This window comes from Poecilia formosa, unplaced genomic scaffold (assembly GCF_000485575.1).
Source record: "Poecilia formosa unplaced genomic scaffold, Poecilia_formosa-5.1.2 Scaffold70, whole genome shotgun sequence".
NCBI classification, from domain to species: Eukaryota; Metazoa; Chordata; class Actinopteri; order Cyprinodontiformes; family Poeciliidae; genus Poecilia; species Poecilia formosa.
This window is the reverse complement of record NW_006800009.1, coordinates 1,538,457-1,561,357: the sequence shown is the minus strand read 5'-3', so window position 1 is coordinate 1,561,357 and position 22,901 is coordinate 1,538,457. Positions and strand designations below refer to the sequence as shown.

The 22,901-nt window shown below is 41.1% G+C and overlaps 1 protein-coding gene across 2 annotated transcripts in view; it reads left to right on the top strand.

Annotated features, from left to right (window-relative positions):
* Nucleotides 1-6,183: 6,183 nt before the first annotated feature.
* The window catches only part of aff3 (AF4/FMR2 family, member 3), a 17,603-nt gene continuing 885 nt past the window's right edge, over nucleotides 6,184-22,901 (top strand). Inside the window, exons 1-18 of one of the 2 annotated variants that reach the window (XM_016673080.1) lie at nucleotides 6,184-6,390; nucleotides 8,621-8,665; nucleotides 11,946-12,020; nucleotides 12,903-12,936; nucleotides 13,010-13,067; nucleotides 14,626-14,677; nucleotides 14,830-14,864; nucleotides 15,011-15,194; nucleotides 18,191-20,209; nucleotides 20,326-20,450; nucleotides 20,926-21,094; nucleotides 21,183-21,289; nucleotides 21,409-21,472; nucleotides 21,952-22,088; nucleotides 22,169-22,240; nucleotides 22,336-22,429; nucleotides 22,521-22,570; nucleotides 22,684-22,889. In XM_016673080.1, coding sequence (XP_016528566.1) covers nucleotides 6,319-6,390; nucleotides 8,621-8,665; nucleotides 11,946-12,020; nucleotides 12,903-12,936; nucleotides 13,010-13,067; nucleotides 14,626-14,677; nucleotides 14,830-14,864; nucleotides 15,011-15,194; nucleotides 18,191-20,209; nucleotides 20,326-20,450; nucleotides 20,926-21,094; nucleotides 21,183-21,289; nucleotides 21,409-21,472; nucleotides 21,952-22,088; nucleotides 22,169-22,240; nucleotides 22,336-22,429; nucleotides 22,521-22,570; nucleotides 22,684-22,889 — 3,598 coding nt within the window. In that variant the 5' untranslated portion in view covers nucleotides 6,184-6,318. Of the gene's footprint in view, nucleotides 6,391-8,620; nucleotides 8,666-11,945; nucleotides 12,021-12,902; nucleotides 12,937-13,009; nucleotides 13,068-14,625; nucleotides 14,678-14,829; nucleotides 14,865-15,010; nucleotides 15,195-18,190; nucleotides 20,210-20,325; nucleotides 20,451-20,925; nucleotides 21,101-21,182; nucleotides 21,290-21,408; nucleotides 21,473-21,951; nucleotides 22,089-22,168; nucleotides 22,241-22,335; nucleotides 22,430-22,520; nucleotides 22,571-22,683; nucleotides 22,890-22,901 lie in introns of both variants that reach the window. The other variant, XM_016673079.1, reaches the window with a different exon arrangement.

The window sequence follows — 22,901 nt, the reverse complement described above, 5'->3', positions numbered from 1 at the left end:
TCTATTGGATGGTGACATCACAGCAGAGGGAGGACAAGCCAGTCCAACCAGTTGTTGGACCGCTTCAGCTCCCCGTGGATAGGCGGCTTTTGCGTGTCCTGCTCTTTTATCCGTTTATTACAGACACGCCGCAGGCTGTGGGTCGTTATCTGCTCTAAGCGCTGTTTTGTTGGTCAGACATTAGTTCAAAAGTGGGGCACTACAAAAAAAAAAAAAAAAAAAAAAAAAAAAAAAATCTTACCAAGTACTTTTGGTGTCGATTCTAATGCAAATATCTTATTACACTTGAAATGAGACAAAAATTTACTTACAAGTAACGTTTCAACAAGAGCTTGTTTTAAGTAAATATAATTCCTTGTTCTGAATATTTGTGCTACCTCGTCAGATTTACTGTAGCACAGATAGATAGCTATGTCTATCTGTCGGTGTTATACGCGTCTAAAACCGATCTGCCCAGCAGGAGAAGCTCGCTGAGTCTCCTCTCTTCCAGCATCCATTGGCTCAGTGTGACGTAGCGACTCAAACTGAACAGGTGAGGCCGTTTTCAGGCTGCTCTTGGTCCGATCCCTCACCTAGGACCCGTTTGCCCCGGCAGACCAGACCCAAATAGAGGCATGAAACCCCTGACGGCTCCTACGATCACTGGGACACTCAAACCCCTCCACCACGATAAGGTGGNAAAAAAAAAAAATCTTACCAAGTACTTTTGGTGTCGATTCTAATGCAAATATCTTATTACACTTGAAATGAGACAAAATTTACTTACAAGTAACGTTTCAACAAAAGCTTGTTTTAAGTAAATATAATTCCTTGTTCTGAATATTTGTGCTACCTCGTCAGATTTTCCTACTGTAGCACAGATAGATAGCTATGTCTATCTGTCGGTGCTACGCGTCTAAAACTTCTACCGTGATGCTTACAAACCGAAAACTACAGCAGGCTGTGTTAAATATTATCATTGGGATAACATTCTTTGAGTGACGAGACTTAAGTGGAAGCTTGGGAGTTATGCATAGCAAAGCATTGGAACAATTTCTATACACGATAAAAACACAAAAATATCACTTTGTTCATCAGAATATCCTATCCGTCTAAAATGAAAAGCTAAAAGAAGATGTTTGCACTAATCCTCTTATGAGAATATCCTACCTTTTAAAAATATTTTAAATACAGAGGTATTTGTAAGAATGAAAGAGTATCAGACGGGTGAAACTGGTTTTTACTGAAATTAAATTAAACAGCATCTACAAATGCAGATCACCACAAGCTCTTTTTTCTTTTGCAAATTCGTTGTATGGCAGTCTGTTATAAAATGCAGCGTCGCCACAATGTGTCCACCGGATTGCGCAGGTCACTGTGCACCTAATGTACACTACAAACAAATTATTCCACCTTAGCTCATTTCTTGCACACAAACAATTATAGCAGCAGCAGCAGCACTATTCTCAAACAGGTCTTTAAAAACAGGCAATTTGTAGGACAGAAAAAATCATGCATACATAACCAACAAAATAATTGGCTTACCACTCCTTTCCTGTTTGAAAAGGAGTAGGAAGGACACTTATTTGATTCTATCCTTTATCGCAGTTTAATCACTTACCTACAGTGCCCTAATTATCACAAATTTGTAGGGAACCAGGATGGATGGATGGATGGATGGATGGATGGATGGATGGATGGATGGATGGATGGATGGATGGAACCAGAATCAATGGATGGATGAAGGGAACCAGAAATGGATGGATGAAGGGAACCTGGATGGATGGATGAAGGGAACCAGAATGGATGATGGAGTTCATCTGGGACTAAAAGTAGCTGCTCATCAGGACGGTATAGTTAAATCCTCATTTTCTTCTCTCCGATCTGCCCAGCAGGAGAAGCTCGCTGCGTCTCCTCTCTTCCAGCATCCATTGGCTCAATGTGACGTAGCGACTCAAACTGAACAGGTGAGGCCGTTTTCAGGCTGCTCTTAGTCCGATCCTTCACCTAGGACCCGTTTGCCCCGGCAGACCAGACCCAAATAGAGGCATGAAACCCCTGACGGCTCCTACGATCACTGGGACACTCAAACCCCTCCACCACGATAAGGTGGCAGCCCACGGAGGGGAAAAAAGCGAAGCCAGAAACAGTTCCTTAATCTGAACTGAACTGATCTGGAGAGATGCCAGAAGGTGGCGCTCTGGTGTTTCAAACTAAACAACTAGCTTAGTTAGAAAATAAACTTTTTCTTACTAAAAAGTTTGGTTAGAAACTAAGCTTTTCATTTTCTCTCCATAGAAGCTACACCTGGTCTGGCATTGATTAGCTGTGGTTGCTTCCTGAAAAAGGGCATTGGCTGACATGAGGCTGCCATCACCTAACCGTTCTCCGCCATTGGAACAGTTCTTTGACTTAACCAACCTGTGATGGGTCGGGTGGATCCGCCAGGCACCTTGTAGGGAGTCCTCAGCTTGACAGAAGCGATCCTCAACTTCATTGAAGGAAATTCTCAGCTTGATTGTAGCATATCCATAGTCGATCAACTGCTAACCATCCTCAGCTTGATTGTAGTATAATTGATCAACTGCTAGCTCCACACGCCACTGTATCTCCTCAGATGTATAAGGGACGCCAGCAACCAAACAAACCGCCGCTGAGAGGCCATGGTCGAGTCTCTCCTTTTGTGCTTACTCCTTACTTAACTATGAACCTTTTACTTAAAAAAAAAATTGTAAACTTATAAAATAAAAACAGAATTTTCCTCCACTTTTCAATTTTCTCTGATGTGTTTTGAAAAAAAAATCAACTTAAAATAGCAGAAAAGCTGAAGTGATAATGTGCAGTGGTTGCAAAAAACAACATAGTGATCAAATTGTATAATTAAGAACTTTCTATCAGCTGTCGGCTGTTATCCTGAATTATGTAATGGCAGCACACTGCTTCCCATACATGGAGGGGAAAAATTATAGCAGTACCCTAACCCTAACCCCTACCCTAAATTATAGCAGTCTCTCAGTCCATTAAACAATACAAAATATAAGCATGCAAATAGCTTATTTTTATTTTTATACCATCATACGCCACAAATAGTGTTAAAATGTACATTTTCTGTGTGTAACTAATGTCACATATTTTCTACGTTATACAATAACTATGGTTGGGTTTAATTCTCTTTCCAGTCTTTAGTGTAAGACAGTTCAGGACGCCCCCTGGTGGATTTAAATAATCCCTTCTCTCCTTTCAGAGCCAGAGATTTACTGTTTTTCAGAGAAGAAAACATTTAAAACCCATTACATTAGAGCAGTAAACTGTCATGTAACATGTTTTCTGATTGTGGTTCAATACAAACACAAGTTTCAGACGAAATGGGAAGATTTCTGAATTAAAAGCTCCCTTTCCAACAATTTTCCACAGGTAAATCTGTAAATGTAAACATCAAAAGCCAAATAAAAATCTCATATGGTATTTTAAAACTCAAAATGCACATTTCACTTCACGCTGACCCAGAAGAAGAACTGTTGAATGCAGTCATTTCCAACGATGAGCTCTCAGTCATTTTGCAACATTTTTCTGTTAGATTAGAAATTAAGGAACAAAAAAAAAAATCTGAAAAGCCGCTTTGGAGCCGAAAGAGCTGACTCTTTTAAGTGATCCGAGCCAAAAGAGCCGGTTCTCTAAAAAGAGCCAGAATTCCCACCACAATACATTAAAAGAGCTGCTGTTGTCGTAGCAACCTTCCAGACCTCTCAGGTCTTCTGGTGCGGGTCTGCTCTGCATCCCCAGAACCAGAATCAAACATGGAGTAGCAGCATTCAGCTTCTATGCACCACAAATCTTGAACAAACTTCCAGAAAACTGCAAAACAGCTGAAACCCTGAGTTCCTTTAAATCCAGACTAAAAACCCAGACGTTTAGAGTTGTTTTTGAAACATAATCATGAAACATTAATCAACAATCTGATGTGTAATGATGGCAAAATGTAATGTTGTCGACTGTGTGTTCTGTGACTTTGTATTTTTGAGTCTTTATGATGTGAAGCACTTTGAAACGCCTTGCTGTGCTGAAAGGTGCCATACAAATACAATTTGATTGATAGTGTGCTTTTTATGGGAACAGATTAAATCTCTTGAAATAGGACATCAGCTTAAGAAAAAAATACAGTTTATAAATACAGTTTATTTCACAATTGTGTGATTTGTGTGTCAGAAAGCGATTCATCTGCCCTCCTAAGATCCGTTTCTAGCCTGTGAAGTGAAAAGTGTTTTTTCTCACAATGGCCACTAGATGGAGCTCTCGTCGTGCTTCGTGTGTCCACTGACTGATGACAGGTTGACAATCTCATCCGAGCCACTCTACAGATATGAGGGCAGCCAGACGCCTGCAGAGAGTCATTCCTACCTGTGGCTCAGGCGAAACTACATCAGCATTTATCATCTTGTGAGATGCATACCGTTGGTCACATTTTTATAGTAAGGTGTTAATCAGCTAACAGTTTCCTATAGATTTAAACTATTGTGCTAGTTTTAGGAGTATGAGCTCCTGATAACAGATGCTCTGCTAGAGAAAATGGACCATTGTTGTCTATTTAGGCCAAAATCTGCATTCCTGGATCTGCAAAGAAAACCAAACCTGAGTTACAACAGTTCAAACGTAACTCAGACACAACGGAGCTCTCTTCACTCTTCCCTGTTTAACATTTCAGCATACGCGTACGAAAGAGCAAAAAGAAACGTGAGTGTTGGTAGGAGCGATGACTCCTGAGGCTATATGTTTGAAGCAGGCGGTGTCGAGGGATGCTGCCGGGCCTGTGAGGTTCTGTCACCATGGGTCTGTAACCAGGGGTCTGTAACCAGGGGTGCTACTGTGTGGAGGAGGATGTTGACTCTGAACTCTCTGTTAACTGCAGCCACAACCAAATTCAAGGTTTAATCAGTAAGAAATATAAAGGTGTCAGCCAATATTCGTAAATCAAAGCTCTAATGTATCAGTCACCATGAAACTTTGCTTCTCTCTCTCTCTCTCTCTCTCTCCGTCTCTCTCTTGCATCACGTCTGACTCAGGGAGACAGCTCGCATTTTAAGATGACAAATTAAAGCCTGCACAGCTCCGAGCCGCTTCACAGGCCTGACTGCATTTAGCAGAGTAACTGATGGGCCAGACATGAAGCAATGACAAGATGTCTGGAAGAGAGATGATCACATCTGCATTTTCTGATAAGATAAACCACGTCTTAAGTCTTGAACACATTTTTAAAAATGCATCTTGTGACAGTGTAGGCAAATGCATGATTAAAAGAACAATTGTTGCACTGAGATGCGAAACTGAGTCAGCTGATAAAATCAAAACATATAATTAGGACAAAGTTTTACCTGCTACTGTGAAAGTCTGTGTTTTTTTTTTTCTTAAAAGTTTGTCTTGCAATTCTATTTAGACCTCTTTAGCCTGATATCCTTAAACAAAATTCAATGCAAACATTTTCTCCGAGAAGCCTGCATGTGTGCGGTTTAATCTCAGTATTAATTCAGCTTTAAGGGACTAGAGGTTTACTAGAGAATCACAAAGATAAAAGGAACACAGCAGGCAGGTCGGGGAGAAAGTTATGGAGACGTTCAAATCGAGGTTAGGGCCTGAAACATCATCCAAAGCTCTGAACATCTCACACAGCATGAACAAGTTTGCTACTTTATGTTGGTCATATCACATAAAATCCCAATACGTTGTGACGAAATGGGGAAAGGCTTGATTTTGCACGACGCTGATCAGATTACCTTGCTTTGAAATGTAAAAAAAAATATGTATCAGGACAGAAACATAATAGACAGTTTTTTATAGTTTGTCACTGGCATAAGGCTAATCAGTAAATCTCAACTTGGGGAATGTTTATTTTGTTTGTTTGTTTGTTTGTTTGTTTGTTTGTTTGTTTGTTTGTTTGTTTGTTTGTTTTTACAGCTTTCTATACCCTCATAACCCTAAAAGACATCATCTCAGTATACCTCAAAGGTGAAACCGTACGTCTAATAAATCATCTTTATATCATCATCGGTATGCCTGCCGTGATATCCTCACCGTCCACTGACAATTAAGCACCGGCGATGACTACAGCCAGCGAGTCGTGATTCCCTCGCGTAATGCCCCGTCATCTGTGACGTTCCCGACCCGCCTACATCCCCCGTCTGTGTCCGTCCGTCACATGGAGGGGAAGGAGCGCCCACGGACACGGAGAGAGAGAGGGAGAGAGAGAGAGAGAGAGAGAGAGAAGCCCGGCGTGCGAAGTCAGGTCACTGACGCGCGTCCTCACTGATATGGACACCGGAGGAGGACACTGAACATCCAGGAACCATGCCTACTGTCCTCGGTGGCAAAGGGAAGCTTTCCGTTGTCTGCCTTTTGCTCCGATACGCATATTCTCAGGTGAGAGCGCGGAATGAGGCTTAGAGACAAGTTACATCAAATGCGGTCTGTGTGAACTTCTTAAATGTGGAGTATGCTTCAGTGGTTGGACTTCAAATGGGCGGAACCAGCTTCATTTTCTGCGTCCGAATCCTTGAAATTTGAGCACGTTTACGTTTAGTGAAGAGATGCAGGAAAGATGAATCAGTAAACAAACTTTTTCACCTAAAATACGCGATTAGCTTACAAGGTTTAACATTTTCTGCTTTACTAGATGTATTACTTTAAATCTGAGATTGTGATGGTGCGATTAATAAGCATAACTTTAGTAATTGGGAATACTTTAAGAATGCAACAGCTGGTTATTGTCTGTACTGTTGCAGGTGTTATGATGGGTTGTGGTTTGTTTGGGTCCTTGGGGTACGGAGGTTAACTCACTTGGGTATTGCACCAGAGTTGTAGCCTGCAGCACTTGTGCCAGTGAATTTTTCGTGTGTTAATGAGGCTAAAACTAAAAGAAATGTGAAGAGGGACAACATTTTATTTAATGTGCACAGGAAGCTGAACTCTGGACTGTCTGTAATTATGTGTTATAATTAGTGCCTAAGGCCCGAAAAATGCTCCAAAATTTTGATAGTTGGACTTAGATGACACACATAAAGTAAATTGGAACAAGCTTCCATAACTCTTAAAGCTTAACCACTGTGTATTTTATTGGAAGTTAAGATGAGAGAGCAACACAGAGCAGAACAGTAGTCTAAGGGAAAATTATATATCAGCTTTCCATTCTTTACTAATCAAAATGTTGAAACTACGGCACCATTTGTTTTCAGCCTCCCGGTGTTGGCGCTTTACAGGAACACCAAGAAATGCATTCCCACAGCATGATGTGACCACCGCCATGTTTCACCACTGGGGCGGTCCTATTGTAGTAATATTAATTTTTCTCCATGCAGAATCTTTACATAAGCCATAAGGCTACATTTTTATCTTATACATTCGTAGCACTTTCTTCCACACTTTTTCTGCTAATTGCTACTGGCTTACCTTGTGGCCCAGATTTATAGAGCACCCAACTAATTGTTGGAAAAGTGACACATTCTCACGTTTGAGATGTGGATTTATGTGTCTTTGGATTTATGTGGGGTTTTTTTTGGTCCTGGTGGTGCTGTTTGTCCACTAATCTTCTCTAACAAGCCTTCACTGTCTTCACTAAACAGCCTGATTTATGCTGACATTAAACCACAGACAGGTGGACTCCATTTACTAACTAGGTGACTTCTGGAAGCAAACGGTTGCGCGGGACACAGTAAACGAGAATGACTATAGATGAATGCAACGTTCCACTTTGTGTTGGTCGCATGAAAAGATAGAAATGTGACAGAATATGACAATGCTCGATAGTTGTGAACAATATTGAGCAGTCAATAACTCAGCTGCCTGCTGCATGTATGACAGTAGGTGGTAAATATTAAATGGCTATTTGCACCAGGCTTTTTCAAGTTCAAAGACTTCAAAGAGCTTTACGCCAGCTTTATGATACTCTAGATGACGGTCGTGTCAAAATAAAGAGACCCAAAATTTCAAAAAGAAAAAGGGGAAAGCACTATTTGTTGATTAGCGGAAACCCACTGGAGTAACACAAATTGGCAGTGATTGTACAGTAGCATGTTTGTACTGTACGGCTCTTGCGTTTTTCTCTGACCCTCACCTGTGAGTGCAGTTGCTCAGAAAGGGATTTTACCATGTGACGTTGAAACCGAAAGTTGCTTTGCTCAGTGTCGGTATCCGGCTGATCATGCTGCAGCTGTGATTACTAAGATATGAGTCATCAACGAGGTTCAGAGAGACTCACAGTTACTGTGTGTGTATGTGAGTAGGTGTGTGTGCATGAGGCTGTTAGAGTTACAGTAAAGTGTTACAGTGGGTTTTGAATGCAGCAGATAAAAAAAGGCGCGAAGGTAAAGGGTTTTTATGACTGGCTGGGTGATAGCGTTTTCAAGATCAGATGGTGAGCAACGACTGATAGTAACTGATCAGTTTTTCTATGTATTGTCTCTGATATACTCTCTGTTTGTTGATCAGCATGTCACGCGTTAATGTGTTCTGCATTTGAAATTTGCATCCAAAGTTGCTCTGTGGTTCACAAGGCTACCTATCACTGTCAGTGCCTGTCTTTAATTTTTTTTTTTTTAAGGTACGCTGCTCCTTTAAAAAAAAAAAAAAGTTCTCCATTCTTTGATTTGTGCAGGGAAAAAGAAGCCAACACAAGTGCTGTGCCAAAGATATTCTCAAGGTAAGGAGCAGATAATTAACATACAATATGAACAATTTGTTTTATAATGACAGCAGTTTTGTCTCTAAATGAATCAGGTCGTATTTGAGGTTCATTTTGCACTTTGCGAGTTCCCTCACTTGCATTCATTTTTTAATGTCGCAAAACGTTCAGTCATTTGAAAAAATTAACTCAACGGACGATCCAGCTGCTCAGAGGAGGAAACCCAAGCAGCGACTTAGCGTGATTTTATGCATCAGTTAATCTACTGAATTTTCCTTTAGCTGAGATCTGAGAATCTAAAGTTTCTACTCATTCGTTTTACCCACGTGTTGTGATCTTTAATCTTATTGTACGTCTGCATAGTGACAAACAACAATAAATTAATTTCAATTCAAAATTCAGTTCAATGAAATAAAAAGTGACTATTTTCTGTAGAGGATCAGTTAAATGAGTCTCATTCATTTCTTTTAAACTTATATTAAAGCTGCTATAGGTTTCTTTACACAAATAGACGTACATCACGATAAACTAGAATATCATTCAAGACTTTGTCAATTTACAGTTTGTCCAATTGATTCTGGGCTGTTCCACTCCTGAACCTGGAGTCATAAATTAAACGCTAGATTTATTTTCACCTGAAAAAAAGTGACAAAGGACCACTAGGCAACAGTCCTGTTCTTTTTCCTTGTGACCCAGGCAGACTGCATCCCTCGTTTTTAGTTCAAGAGTGGCTTAACTCCAGGAGTGCGACATTTGTAGCCCATATCTTGGGTATGTCTTTCTGTTGTGGCTCGTAAAACCCTGACTCCAGCTTCAGTCCGTGATTTCTGAATCTTCCCCAACTCTCCGTTGGCATGGATCAATGTGGCAGGTTTCAGCAACTCTCTGAAGGACAACACTCAAGCCAGCAGTCTCTCCCTTGATTTTACAGGCCATAAAACTTGCAGAATTTCTGGGTTTTATATAATTTTCAAATGACAAACTGAATTTTATGTTTTCACTAGCCCTAGTAAAAATGTTTTTGCATACTTTAGAAACATTGCCTCGAGTGTGATAAACACATATAACATTAGCTGCGATTTATCGGGGTGCACCTGTACGTTTCTCTCTCCCTCTGCTTGAATGAACTTGAGAGAATAAATGGAAAAGATACCACCGTAAGTGGAGGGAATGGGGCGGGAAAGGAGCTGGAAGATGGCACCACATGATGTTTCACCTGGGATACCTTGTTGTTGTTGGAGGAGGAAAGAGGCAAGGGTTGGCACTGTGTCCTTGGTGACTGAGGAAGGGGAGATAATGAAGTGAAAAGGATGAGCACAGAGAGGAAACACTCCCCCCTCAGGGGTGCTTTGTTATGAGCGGAGAGGGGGGAGAAATTGGGAAATTGGCCAGGTTCACCAAATACTGAGGATATTTCAGGCCTCAAATGCCCTCACGTCAAACTCCCCTTGGGAGTTGAAGAAATGTTTTGATTGCTTGGGAAAAATCCCCAAACTGAGCCCATTTGTATGCCCTTCTAATTTAATTGAACAGATTGTTTCATAGGAAAACATGCAATAAAATGGTGAAGTGAAAAACCCAAATGCAAAGAGGAGCCAAGCAGGTGAAAGTACACCTCTTTACAAAGTAATTGGTGAAAATTTAAAAACCTGAGTCATAAAAAAAAGCATATATAAAAAAAATGCAGTAGAACCACAAGAGGACAGGCCGGAGTCACAACGTGAGACTCTGACAAAGGCATACTACCTGAGGAGAGATTTAGGCTGGAGAGGTGATTGTTGAGCTAGGAATAAGTCATTGATAAATAGCAACATGGTCCTCACAGTCCCTTGCTGTAAGAGACAGATCTGATATACAGTAAACTAGGCAAACAAGGAAACAGAGACCAGAGAAGTTTACAAAACAACCATCAAATGAGAAATAATTGAGATCCGTACCAAAAAGGTGACAAAGAGATGAAGCAACAGAGGTTTTCAAAATAAATCATTAGTATCTACAGTGAGTAATTGTAAAAACTTCAGTGTAGAGCAGAAAATAAATCAATCAATGGATCAGTCAAGTTTATTTGTATAGCATATTTCAGCAACAAGGCAGTTCAAGGCGCTGTACGTCATAAAAACACAAAAAATGCTTATAAACTACAGAAACAAAAGCAGAAGGAATCTTAAAACTAATGAATGAACTGAACATGGAAAGCAGAGTGAAAACTTCCCAAATAAAACAAACCAAAAACCCCAAAAGTCCCCCAAAATCAAAAGAAAAATAACTAAAAGGTTTAAAATAAAATAAAATAAAATAAAAATGAGTGAGTAGCACAAAATTAGTCGCTGATGTTTTGTATGGCAGCAAATTCCATTATATATATATATATGTATATATAGTTATATATAGATATATACATTTATGTAAGTGTGTGCTGCGATTAAATACAAGTAATTCTTCTGTTTGAAGTCATATGTTTGCATTCAAAATGCCTCAACCAATAAGCATTGTTTTCCTTGTTTTGTGAGTGAGCTCTGTCACAAATAAACCACTTTTATGTGGTTATAACGGTTGATACACCTCTTCACAAAAAATACCGTGCGCAGATACCAGCTGTGTTTCCTGTCTCAATGCACCGCTGCAGTGGGGGGGATGATTTTTGAGAGTGAGTTTCCCCTCTCACTCTCCAAAATAGTTCAAATCTGCAGAGTGAATTCTCTTCCTTTATTTTGTTGTCAAACTGTCTGCAGCTGGAAGCGACCTGCAAGAGACTCAAATGTCTAAATGTTGCGCTGGAAGCCGATAATTTCTAACTGAAATGCTTTGCATAATTTTTGCATGGCGGCTCGCAGGTTTGGGAGTGAAATGCTTTTAAAAGTCCACTTATGCTATTGTCCTGCGATACCTCCATTCTTCTTGATAAGTATAAACAGATTTTTCCTTCTTTCATGCTTATAAGAAACAGCTTTCACCCATTGGTTTGTGACTAGTTTATGTTTCCAGAAACTGAGCTACATGAGCAGGTGCTCGCAGCATGAGGGGTTTCCTTTATTTTTTCGCACAGTCACTGATCACAACCACTTCAAGCATGTAATTCACATCTTTCAACCTGAACTCGGCCCTAAAGTGAACACTTGCCTCCGTCAAGAGTCATGGGGGGCGGGACGGAGAGCAGGGCCATGAATGAGAGTCAGATGTCGATCTCTGCTGCGTGTGCTTGTGAAAGGGAGGAGAAAGTTGTCCCTAAGTTCAGTGTGCTTTCCTTTGTTATGATTCCCCAGTCACCTTTAACCTCACTCCTATTTTCGTTGCGCAGGACATGACTCAGTCCTGGCCTTCCCAGCAAGCCTTGGGGGGGGAGCAGGCCCAGCGAATCCTCTACAACCCTAAGGTGTGTGTATATGTGTGTGTGTGTGTTTTTCTGTTTGTCTAATTGAAAGGGAACTAAATGTGGTTTGAAGAGGTTTGGTTTGTGGAAATATATATATATATTTTTTTTTTTTTTTTTTTTTTTTTTTTTTTAGGCGGGGGAGGGGATGAAAACATTTTAAGCTCATTGTTTTTAATGAGCTTTAGAGGGAACTTGGTGAAATTATTACATCTTGGATCTGTTTGGGTCTTTATCAGCTTCCTGTTTACGAAAGGCTTTAGACTTGCTGGTTCACGGGATTTATTTGAACACTGACCAATTTCCTTCCACTTAGGGGTGACACTTTCTGTCAGATGTTTGGACTTAGAGAGGCGATGATCTCGAGCAAACATTTAAACTTTTTTTTTTTTTTTTTTTAAAGAAACAGACTAACATCAAACTTCTGGGCAATGCTCAAGAGACTAACCAGTTCAAATCAGGTCTTCTATTTCTGATAACATGGGTGGTTAAATGTCCACCATTGACCTGACCGTGATCATGATCACTCCATCTAAGCCTCTGACTTCAGCTTCAAGCCGTTTTGACTCTTCGAGGGACCAAACAGCACACACATTTGGAGTGCAGGGAAGCGGCCACCTAACTGCAGATGTGAAATAAACAATTTACTTGAGTCCTCCATATTTAGTAACACTGTGTTAACAAATGAGCAAATCTTCCAGTTCGAAAAACAAAATTCAAATCCCACAATCCCGCATCTCATGTTTACTTTACCTCGAGGGTGTTCTGTGATGTTTTCACAGAATATATCTGCAGATAAGCAGAGGCTCTATTGTATTAATAAAGATCTTTTTTTTTTTTTAGAGATGAATATTATATTTTTATTTTTCCTGTTTTTCCCCCCAGGATGCAAGGCATCCAGCCGCCCAACAAAGGCAAAGTATGAATTTACCGACTGACAAATTTGCGTCTTTGTGTGATTCTCTGTTAATGCTTTCTCCCTCTGTTGTCAGGCCGTGGGGACGCTCAGCAGCGAATGGCTCGTCATCCTTACGTGGCACCTCACAAATCGTAAGTCGGGCTTGAAGAAACGCGATCCGGCTCGGGTCACGTCCCGTAAACCCGCTGCCGTGGCACATGCAGGAACGGCCACTCGTTTGATTTGTTTGCCCGTGTAACCTCTTTAAAACGAATTTACGATCTTTATCATCCGAACAGCTACAGGGCAAACTGATCAAGAGGGAAGGAACACACGTGAAATTGGATACATTACGTTAAGCAGGCAAACCGTGTTTCGGGCAGCAGTTTGGGTCAAGGGTCACTTTACATTCCTGAAAGTTGTCAGTGAAGACCGATGTGCTCCTGTTTGTTAACTTTTTACATCCTGCTTTTAATCTGAAACACATGTTCAGGGGGTGGGAGCCAACTGCATGCCTCACATTATTTTACAAGCTTTGTTATGAAACAGATTTTTTTTCCCCCTCCCCGAGCCGTCAGACGTTGACATTATTTGCTTATTTAAGCCTTATTTATGTTCAGGAGGTCATTATAAGATGCTCTGCTTAGTCTGTAATGAATTATAAAACCACAATTTGAAAAATATTAGCTAAAATCTTGCAGTAGGCATCAACTTTCACATTTACTGGCATGCCATTGCCTGCTGGTGTTAAACAGATCTATTGTTTGTAGTTGAAGTTTGAGAGTTATTTTCTATGCACTTTGAAAAAGTATGGAGCTTATGTTTAACTTTTTGTATTTAGGGATTACTTTGAAAAAAAACATGATAAAATATTTGTATTTTGAGACAAAAAATACATTTTTGTTTTGTCTTTTTCTTCTTTTCTTCCTTTCTTACTTAAACCTGCCAATTGCTGAAATATCAGTCATAAAGTCATTGTATTTTGCATTCTAAAATGATTGTAAATTCATTTTACAATATCAGAACCCTTGAAATTTGTTTCTGGAATTTGTTTCTGAAAAATGTGTAGGAACCCTGTTACTGAAGATGTTGACCAGTTTAAATAATAATGGAAATATTTGATTTCAGAAGAGATCAACAAAGTGACCTTGGTGTCGTGAAACACATGACCGCCATATGAAGAAGCAGCTCACCCTCTGTTTTGGGATAATCTGTGATGCTGTGAATCCGTTTGGTTCTGGGAACATTATTAAATCTTGTTAGAGTGCAAGGCACCTCAGACTCTTTAAATTGACAGGGAATTTGTTAAGAAAAGTGATGATTTCTGCCAGAAAACTATAAATTAGTCATCAGTTGGTATTTCAACAGGATAATGACGCAAATAATACGGCCAAATAAACACCGAAAAGGTGAAATTGTCACAAGGAGTGACAATAAGGGTTGAGGGCAACATGAGTTAGGCTTTTTTATACAAGTAAATTCATCCCAGTTTATGTCCCTTTAGCTTTTTTTAAATAATAATAATAATAATAATAATAATAATAATAATTATTATTATTATTATTATTATTATTATTATTATTATTATTATTATTGTTATTGTTATTATTTAATTTTTTTATCAGAAAAATCTCCTTACATGAGTTCACTGCAGTATTTAAAGGAGCTTTAAAAGCCAAACAGCTCAGATTTCTGAATGTACATTCGCAGAATGCTTGCTGATGACCTGAAGATAAGTAGTGATGAAGATGACACTCAGAGGGTAGGTCAATCTCAGCCTTTTCAGTCTTCAATCACATCTAAATAAATGTTTTTAACCCTGATGGTTGCCATTTTTCTGCTAGTTTTTTTTTTTTTTTTTTTTTTGCTACTGCTGCAGTGGATGATCAATTTCTGTTTTTATGTCCCCCAAAGGCCATTCATGAGTCAGCTTCCTGGGACAGAAACAGGTACTCCCACTAATTTCTCTTTCAATGATCTCTATTGGTATTTTGGCTGTAGGAATCGGTTTTACTGAGTGTGTAACGCCGCTCCACTTGGCTCGGCTCGTCCGTTTTGAGCCGTCTCTGATGTTTGTACCCGGTTTGACTGACAGCCTGTCGGCGCAGCGAGCGCACACGCATGGCAGGAGGGTGAGACATTCCAGCTCAGACTCCTCGGACTCAGACTCCTCTGCAGAGTCGGGCAGCAGCAGCCTTCGATCCCGCAGCCCGAGTCCAGAACTTCACCCAGATCCTCCGTCGCCTGCGAGCGCGCAGCCACTGTGCAACAACAAGGAGGTGAGAAATACAGCTGCCACCCGATGTGATTCAGTTCATTTATTTAACAGTTCGTGTACGGCAGATCTCCTCCTGAGTTTATGTGCCTTAAGATGAAGTCTCCACAGATGGGGTGGGGTATGAGGGGTTGGGGGGGAACTCGAAGCGGTCCACAGCAGGTGTGGGGAGGGACAGAGCAATGAGGAATGCCTGTAACTGGGACGGGGGGTGGTGGGGTTGTGGGGCAACTTTGGAAATTAGCCCCAACGGTGAGTCTTAGAGGAAAGCCATAGTGGGTGAATGTCATCAAGGACCGAGTTTATGCTGACATGTGTTAAACAAAGTGCATAGGAGAATGTATTGCAGATAAGTTTTATGGAGCTAAGAGATGATGTGCAGAGCGTTTGGAGGTGCAGGGCATTGTGGTGGTTGACATGTGTGCTATGTATGCAGTGAAGGGGCAAACCTGCTTCTCTGTTATGAATGGAGGGCCCTGTGTGACATTGCAGACTGTATTACTGAACATGCTACTCTGGGCCCCTACAGAGTGTGAGGGAGGGTGTTTGTTGGGGTGAGGTGGGGTGTGGGGGGGGTGCACCATGTGGTTTTCATTTAGATGGAGTGTTTGAGTGTCTCCTTCAGAAAAAAAAAATGGGGGCAGCAGTTATGGAAGCAGCAAACCCAGAGTTTCAGGTAGCNTTCATTTAGATGGAGTGTTTGAGTGTCTCCTTCAGAAAAAAAAAATGGGGGCAGCAGTTATGGAAGCAGCAAACCCAGAGTTTCAGGTAGCAAGAAAAAAAAAAGGGAGGGAGGGAGGGAGGGAGGGCAGTCGAGACGGTACAAGAGATGCAGTGTCTTCTCTGAAAAGAGAGCGAGGTATGAGGGGAGGAGGTGGAGGCAGAGGTGGAGGGTGTGGGGGTCACTGTTTGACTTAAGGAGTCGAGGTTTAATTTAGCTCTTCTGGTCAGACCGAAAAAGTGAAGGCGTAAAAGAAAAAGAAGCTTGCTCTCAGGCTGTGAGTACCCTTTGGTTTCTTTAATTAGAGTAAAAACTTTTGTTTGCCCCAGAGGTTTTATGCTTTTCAAAACAGTTTTAAACGTAAGATTAAGGAATTTACTGACATGACTAAACAGGAGTGTAGCTATTCTGTAAGCACAGAGTGAATGCACTGCATCTGTGAATGCACGTAATACACAGGCTACTGATAAGAAGTACATTTTCTGTGTTATGTTTTTTTAGGCAAACATACTTGGGATTTGTTAATTATAGTTCAAGAAGTTTCTCTTTATTTCCAGAAAAGATTAAATTGCTATTTGCTGTATTTTTTTTCTTGAGATATTTTTTATCAACTTTTTCAAAGTTGTGCGACAGTCGCCTTGGTTTATTACGAATATTATTTCAGTTTAATTTCATAAATGTCACAGAAGTGCACAAAGAAATCAAAGAATTTAAACACACATTTACACACCTGTGTGTGGCACTAAAATGTAATTTGAAATCTGTGAAGCTTTAATGTTACCTTAAATGTTTTGGGGGTTTTTCCACATACAGAATGTGTTAATTTGTCAAGGAAATTTATTAAGTGTCTATGTAATACACATCAAAAGAAAATATAGGAACATGTTGTTGCTAAATGTGGTTCTGCAAGCCGTTGAAGATGCGGCTACGGTACTATGGATGCGTTTTTGAACAGATATTTTTCCTCCAATTTTGTAAATAAATAAATAATTTTCTAAAATCTAATTTTATGTCAGATTAAATGGTGTTCCGGGCGCCTTATGCGATTCCACATCATAGTCAAATAAAAATGTTAAATTTAGTTATTGTGAAAATGCTTTATATAAAATAAGTTAAAATAAATTTGACTTCAATCACATCATGGTTGTATCTGATGCCTTGAAATTGGCTTCTGTGTCTTTAAGAATCTCCTAACCTTTCTGACACTCCCCCTTCTGGACGTCATCACAACAATGCTTCTCAGTGATGCCGCTTACGACTTTTGTTAGGAGTGTTGGACTGACAAGTAGTTTGTAATGATAAGCTCATCAGACACGCATTTCCACATGGTGGATTGCTGCTGCCGCTGGTCCGAAGGAGCTGGGTAGGAGAGGGGTGCTTTGTGGGGCAGGAGCTCAACTGGGAACTTCAGATGAAGGATGGAGTTTTGTGCAAATAGGCGGCGCATTGTATGAACAAGCAGATAAGCAGTAGGCACCCCTGAATGACTGCCATGGGAGATTCAAGAATTTCTCAAACATGCCCATATTGATGCAAGCAACACTCCTGGTATGTTTTTGATGAGGGAATAACATTATGGCATGAAATGCAGCTCGAAAAACTCGATTTTGTGTAGCAAACCGTTTTTAAAATCAAACAGAGGTAATACCTCTGCTCTATCAACAGATGGCAGTAAAGTCAACATTAACTAAATCAAAATTATAAAGAAGATTTCGAGCTTTGCTAAACAAAGCTAGGCTAAAGATATCACCAAAACAGCAGTGTACTGTTGGCGCCAACTATTACCTTTTCCTCTTATTATTCCCTATGCATAAGCATAAGAAGACAAAGTGAATCTGATAAAACCCTAAAAACAGGTTCACTGCTATTGTGGTTTCAAGCACAGAAAGTCAGAAGGGCCATGTGTAAAATATGGCTCTTTGTTGTTGTCCAGATACCCAGTGCAAATCACCACTAACGGATATTTTTAAATATCTACTTTGAAAATATCTTTTTTGTTTTGTTAGTTTTAAATATCATTTAAATATCAGCTTTGGTCACCAAAAACTTATCTTTGATCTGCAAAGGTTGTTGAACATCTATGTCTTGCAAAATATCTGGGTTGGTATGGATTTGACCTGAGTTTTTGGATGTGTTTCCTTTTAGCAAGAAATGTCCAAATCAGGACCTTTGGTTCTTGATTCAACATTACTTTGTGCATCAACCTCATGGCTATTAAAGATTTATATAAAATAATCATGTGTCCTTTTGTCTCTCTCTTTTTTTGTTGTTTTCTTAAGATTGACCATCGTTCCACTACCCAGTGGCAGTTAGACAAATGGCTGAAAAGATCAAAGAAAAAATCTGCCAGGACTGATCAAGATTTGTCTCAGGCTATTGCAGAACCTGAGGCCTCTCCCCTAAGTCAGAGAGCCCCGTCACCAGCCAGGTCATGGGACATCAATCAGGAGTATAGCCCAAGCCAAACCCCCATTCCAAGTCCACAGTTCAGTTACAGTAACGATAACAGCCCAGTTCCCAGCCCCGGTTACAGCTACTGCCCAAGTCCCAGCCCGTTCCCCAGCACCTGTCCAAGTCCTACCCCTAGTCCACGACATAGCCCACCTCCAAGTCCAGTTCTAAGTGTTTGCCCCAGTCCTTGTGGAACCCCGAGGACCAGTCGAAGCCCAAGCCCTATACCAAAACATCCCCCAAGAAGTCCTAGTCCCACCTTACCCACTCCATCACGGGGTTTTCACTACCATGGGGGTCAGAACCAGAACCAGTCGCATTCTATTCTAACATCTACCCCCCACAGGACTAAAATAAGACCATGGATTGCACCATTGCCTGGCACCAGTTTAAAGAGTAAGCCCACGAGTAACATTCATCTTCAACCATCTTATCAGCTCAAACCTAAGAATCATCACACACAAGACCAAGTCCAAAGCCAAAGCAAGTTGAAAGATTTTGGAGGCTTAAATTCCCAACTGAATCCCAATCAAAAATCTACACATAAGCCTACTTCATATCCAAGAACTAATCAGCTTTCCAACGCCCCCAAAACTAAAAATCCAACACATTTTGATCAAATCCAAGGCAACCAATCCAAACCCAAGCCACGGCCACCATTTCAACAACCTTCACAGCAAAGCCCCAAAAGAACAAAGCATTTAGTGCCTACTGGCTGTGAAACCAACACAGCTCCCAGTACTCATTCCACATCTGCCAGTAAAGCTACTAGAAATTCTGTTACTGGGTCGACCTCTGGACCCTTCTCTAACCTTATACACTGGACAAAGCTGTGGGAGGCTACAAACTCAAACCCCACACATCCAAACCATGCCAAAACCTCACAAAGGAAACCTCAGTCTAAGGAACAGGAAGTAGTTCAGAGGAAACCTCATCCGACCCAAGCAGAGAGGAGAATACATGAAAGCAAGGAGGATAGACATCATCATGAAAAACAACTAGGGAAACTAGAACGAAAGGAAGACAGAAGGCTGGCGGAGGAGCAGCTACTAAGACGTCCCTGGATCCAAAGTTCGCCAGAAGAAGAGGAGGAAGAGGAGGAAAGAGCAACAGAACAGCAAAGTGGGAGAAAGAACACAGGAAGAGGAGAAAATAGGAGGAAGGGGGAGCAGGCAAAGGAAGAATGGAAAGCGGTCAGACAAGTGCCTTCTAACGACAAACAACACCGCCTTCGAGAGAGTTTAGACTGTCAACGCAGGACAAAACAGGGAAGAAGATGTGAGGAGAAGAGAGAAGTAATCAGAGACCAATCACCCCTATTATCCACACACTCCCCACCTCCCCAGAGGCCATCCTTCAACTCCTCCTCCTCATCATCATCATCATCTTCCACAACCTCCTCCAACTCAGACTCTGAATCTGAATGTCTTGGCTCTATCACCAAGGTTTCAGCTGAGTCCACTTCTCACAGGAGAGTCACCAAGACAGGGAACCAAGCTCCAACCAGACCTGACACTACCAGGCCTAAGGCAGTACACCCCAGACGACCCAGCTCGGATAATCCACGTGAGAGGCAGCAAAGTGAGGCTAAGCAAAGGCTCTACACACTAGTCCCGTTTGGACGAGGGGAAAAAACTCCTTCCACCGCCCAACGGGGGCTAAGGAATCTGGTGGTGCAGATAGACCTCTGTCTTCTCAAGAGAGTCCCGGACAGTCCTACAGATTCCACTGGTAAAAAACTATCCCCTTCCAAATCATCTTCATTGATGAAGGAAAAATCTAAGGAGGCTATGAAACAGGTTTATGACCCTGAGACTTCCATTACAGATGGCAAAAGGAAACGCAAGGTAGAAAACAAATGTTTCACTTTTATCTTGAGACAATAAACCAAGAGTATTTTCTACACATTAATATGACATGGAAATATTTTCTGTCTACTTGTACTTTGTTGTTTTGTCACCAGCTAGAGAATGGCGTAGCGCAAAGAGAAACCAAGAGGAGTCTTCTTTATCCAAGCGAGGCACCAGGGCAGGAAGAACCTTCATCATTACCAGCTGAGAACATCATTACTGAGACAGTGCACAATGGGTAATAACACCTTAAGTCATGAAAGCACTTCTAGGCACTTCTAGTTTACGTTGCATGCCGTTGAACTACCTACATGTCAACTGGTTATTGGAGGCATGGCAGGAGAGAGTCATTTCCGTCCATCACAACCATAAATGTGGGGAGTCCATTGAACTCTGCTTTAACTGGAACCAGATTCCTTAGTCAGATGAGAGAAAACTGAGTTTTCTCAACATCCCAGGTGGGTTCGAATATGTGGAATAGCACTTTATACTGTGTGTTAAGGGTAGTAGAGGCAGGGATGGTTTTTGTTATTGGCCATCTGGGAAGTTGCCCCAAGTGATATTAGAAATGGAAGAAGTAAACAGGCCAAATGCAAATATCAAACTTATCTGCCAGTAGTTGCAGCTTGAATAAGTTTTCTACTGCTTTTTTTTTTTTTTTGCCATGTATAATTTTGGGTTTCAAAGGAATCTGTGGATATGTTTCCTTGAAGATACCTGGAGGAGTTCTTGGACAACAAGAGGCCAGTGTCTCCCTTGTCTCCCTTGTCTCCACTGCCCCAGAGCCCTGAACCCACCAGGCCCACCTCCAAAACAAAGACAACTACCGAACAGCAGCAGTCCCGGGCACAGAAGAGCAAAGACAAGAGCAGAGATGCAGATGTAAAGGTGACATCTTGGCACATAAACTTTTGTGTAGACAACTCTTCTCCTTGCAACATTTGGTCTCATTTAGCCATGTTCTGTGCAGCCCAAGACTGAGGTGGAGTGTGTAAAAGTATCAAGGCAGCATCAGCCACCACCCGAGTCCACCTGGGGACCAGCTGGTCACAGAGGGACCGTACCAAGCCAAGAAATGTGAGTCTTCAAATCAGCCTCTGCACTGCTTTGAGTTTACTTATAAAACTGAGATAGTTCTACTTACTGGTGACAAAACACCACCAGGTTTTAACCATGTATGCTCGATTTTCTCATAGTTCACACCATGCTGAATACTACTTACATGAAGCTAAACGGATGAAGCACCGTGCTGATGCAATGGTGAGTTTTTAAAATTTGATGCAATACCAAATTTTTTACTCTGATATTATGCAATAAATTTGAATAAATACTAAAAAACTGTTCTTGTCTTTTCTTTTTTTTTTACTAGAAAAGTATGCAAGAGTTTAGTGGTTGTTTCAATCAGGCATTCAAAGCAGCAATGCTTGCAAATTACAGTAACAAAAAGGGTCACCATAACAATCACTGTGGCATTTCAAACTTTTATTTGAAACATCACTTTTATTGTTAGAGGGTTAAACATCTACCTTTGGATTATTTAAGTGTAGATCCATTAAAATCATATCCTGATCATCTGTCTTATTTTAAACAAAACATGCAAATACAGAAATAACCTTGAATTTGCTACAGTTTTCAGTAGACGCTTTCACAATTTATGTTCTGAACAGGACAAATGAATGCTTCTTGAACACGGCTGGTTGTTGTTTTCTTCATTTGATTTTGTTACTTGCCTTTTTCAGGTGGACAAGCTAGGAAAAGCTGTTAACTACGTCGATGCGGCTCTGTCCTTCATGGAATGTGGGAAGGCGATGGAGGAGGGGCCACTCGAGGCAAAGTCTCCTTTCACCATGTATTCTGAGACAGTGGAGCTGATCCGGTAAATTACATCTACTGAACGTTGCCAAAACAAATGTGATTTCAAGGTAAAAAACTTAACTGTTCCCTCTGTGTTTTAAGGTACGCAATGAGGCTCAAGGGTCACTCTGGCCCTGGAGCGAGGCAGGAAGAAAAACAGCTGGCAGTGCTGTGGTGCGTTTGTCATCCTCTCTGTTTACGCCACATCTGTCACTGCGACAAAGGATGAGCATTTTGAGAATTGTTTTGCGGTCTGTCTGTGTTTACAGTTTCAGATGTCTTGCCCTCCTTTACTGGCAGATGTTTCGCTTAAAAAAAGATCATGCACTAAAGTACTCCAAAGTGCTGCTCGACTATTTCAAGGTATATCTAATGACACAAACGTCACTGCTTGATGGAATAGTAAAATGTTGGTGCGTGTGGCTGCATACATTTTGTTTTGGTCTTATTATAGAGTTCTCCCAAAGTGCCTACAACACCACCGGGCTGGATGGACTCTGGGAAGTGAGTGGATAATAACTAGGCTTCCACGTTTAATCGTCTTGGCTTCCTCTGTTTTGGCCTTTGAAATTATACTGATTGGCATCGCTCTGCTGCGCATGTCTTTTCACTCCCAGGCCTACAGCAGGACTCCCGTCCTCACTGTCACCCACTGCAAAACACCACAGACGGGGTTCAAATGGGGGCAGCAGCTCTGCGTCGCTCATAAGCATACCCCAGCGCATCCACCAGATGGCAGCAAACCACCTGAACATCACCAACAGTGTCCTGTACAGCTATGAATACTGGGAGGTGGCAGACAACCTCGCAAAGGAGAATAAAGGTAATATATATA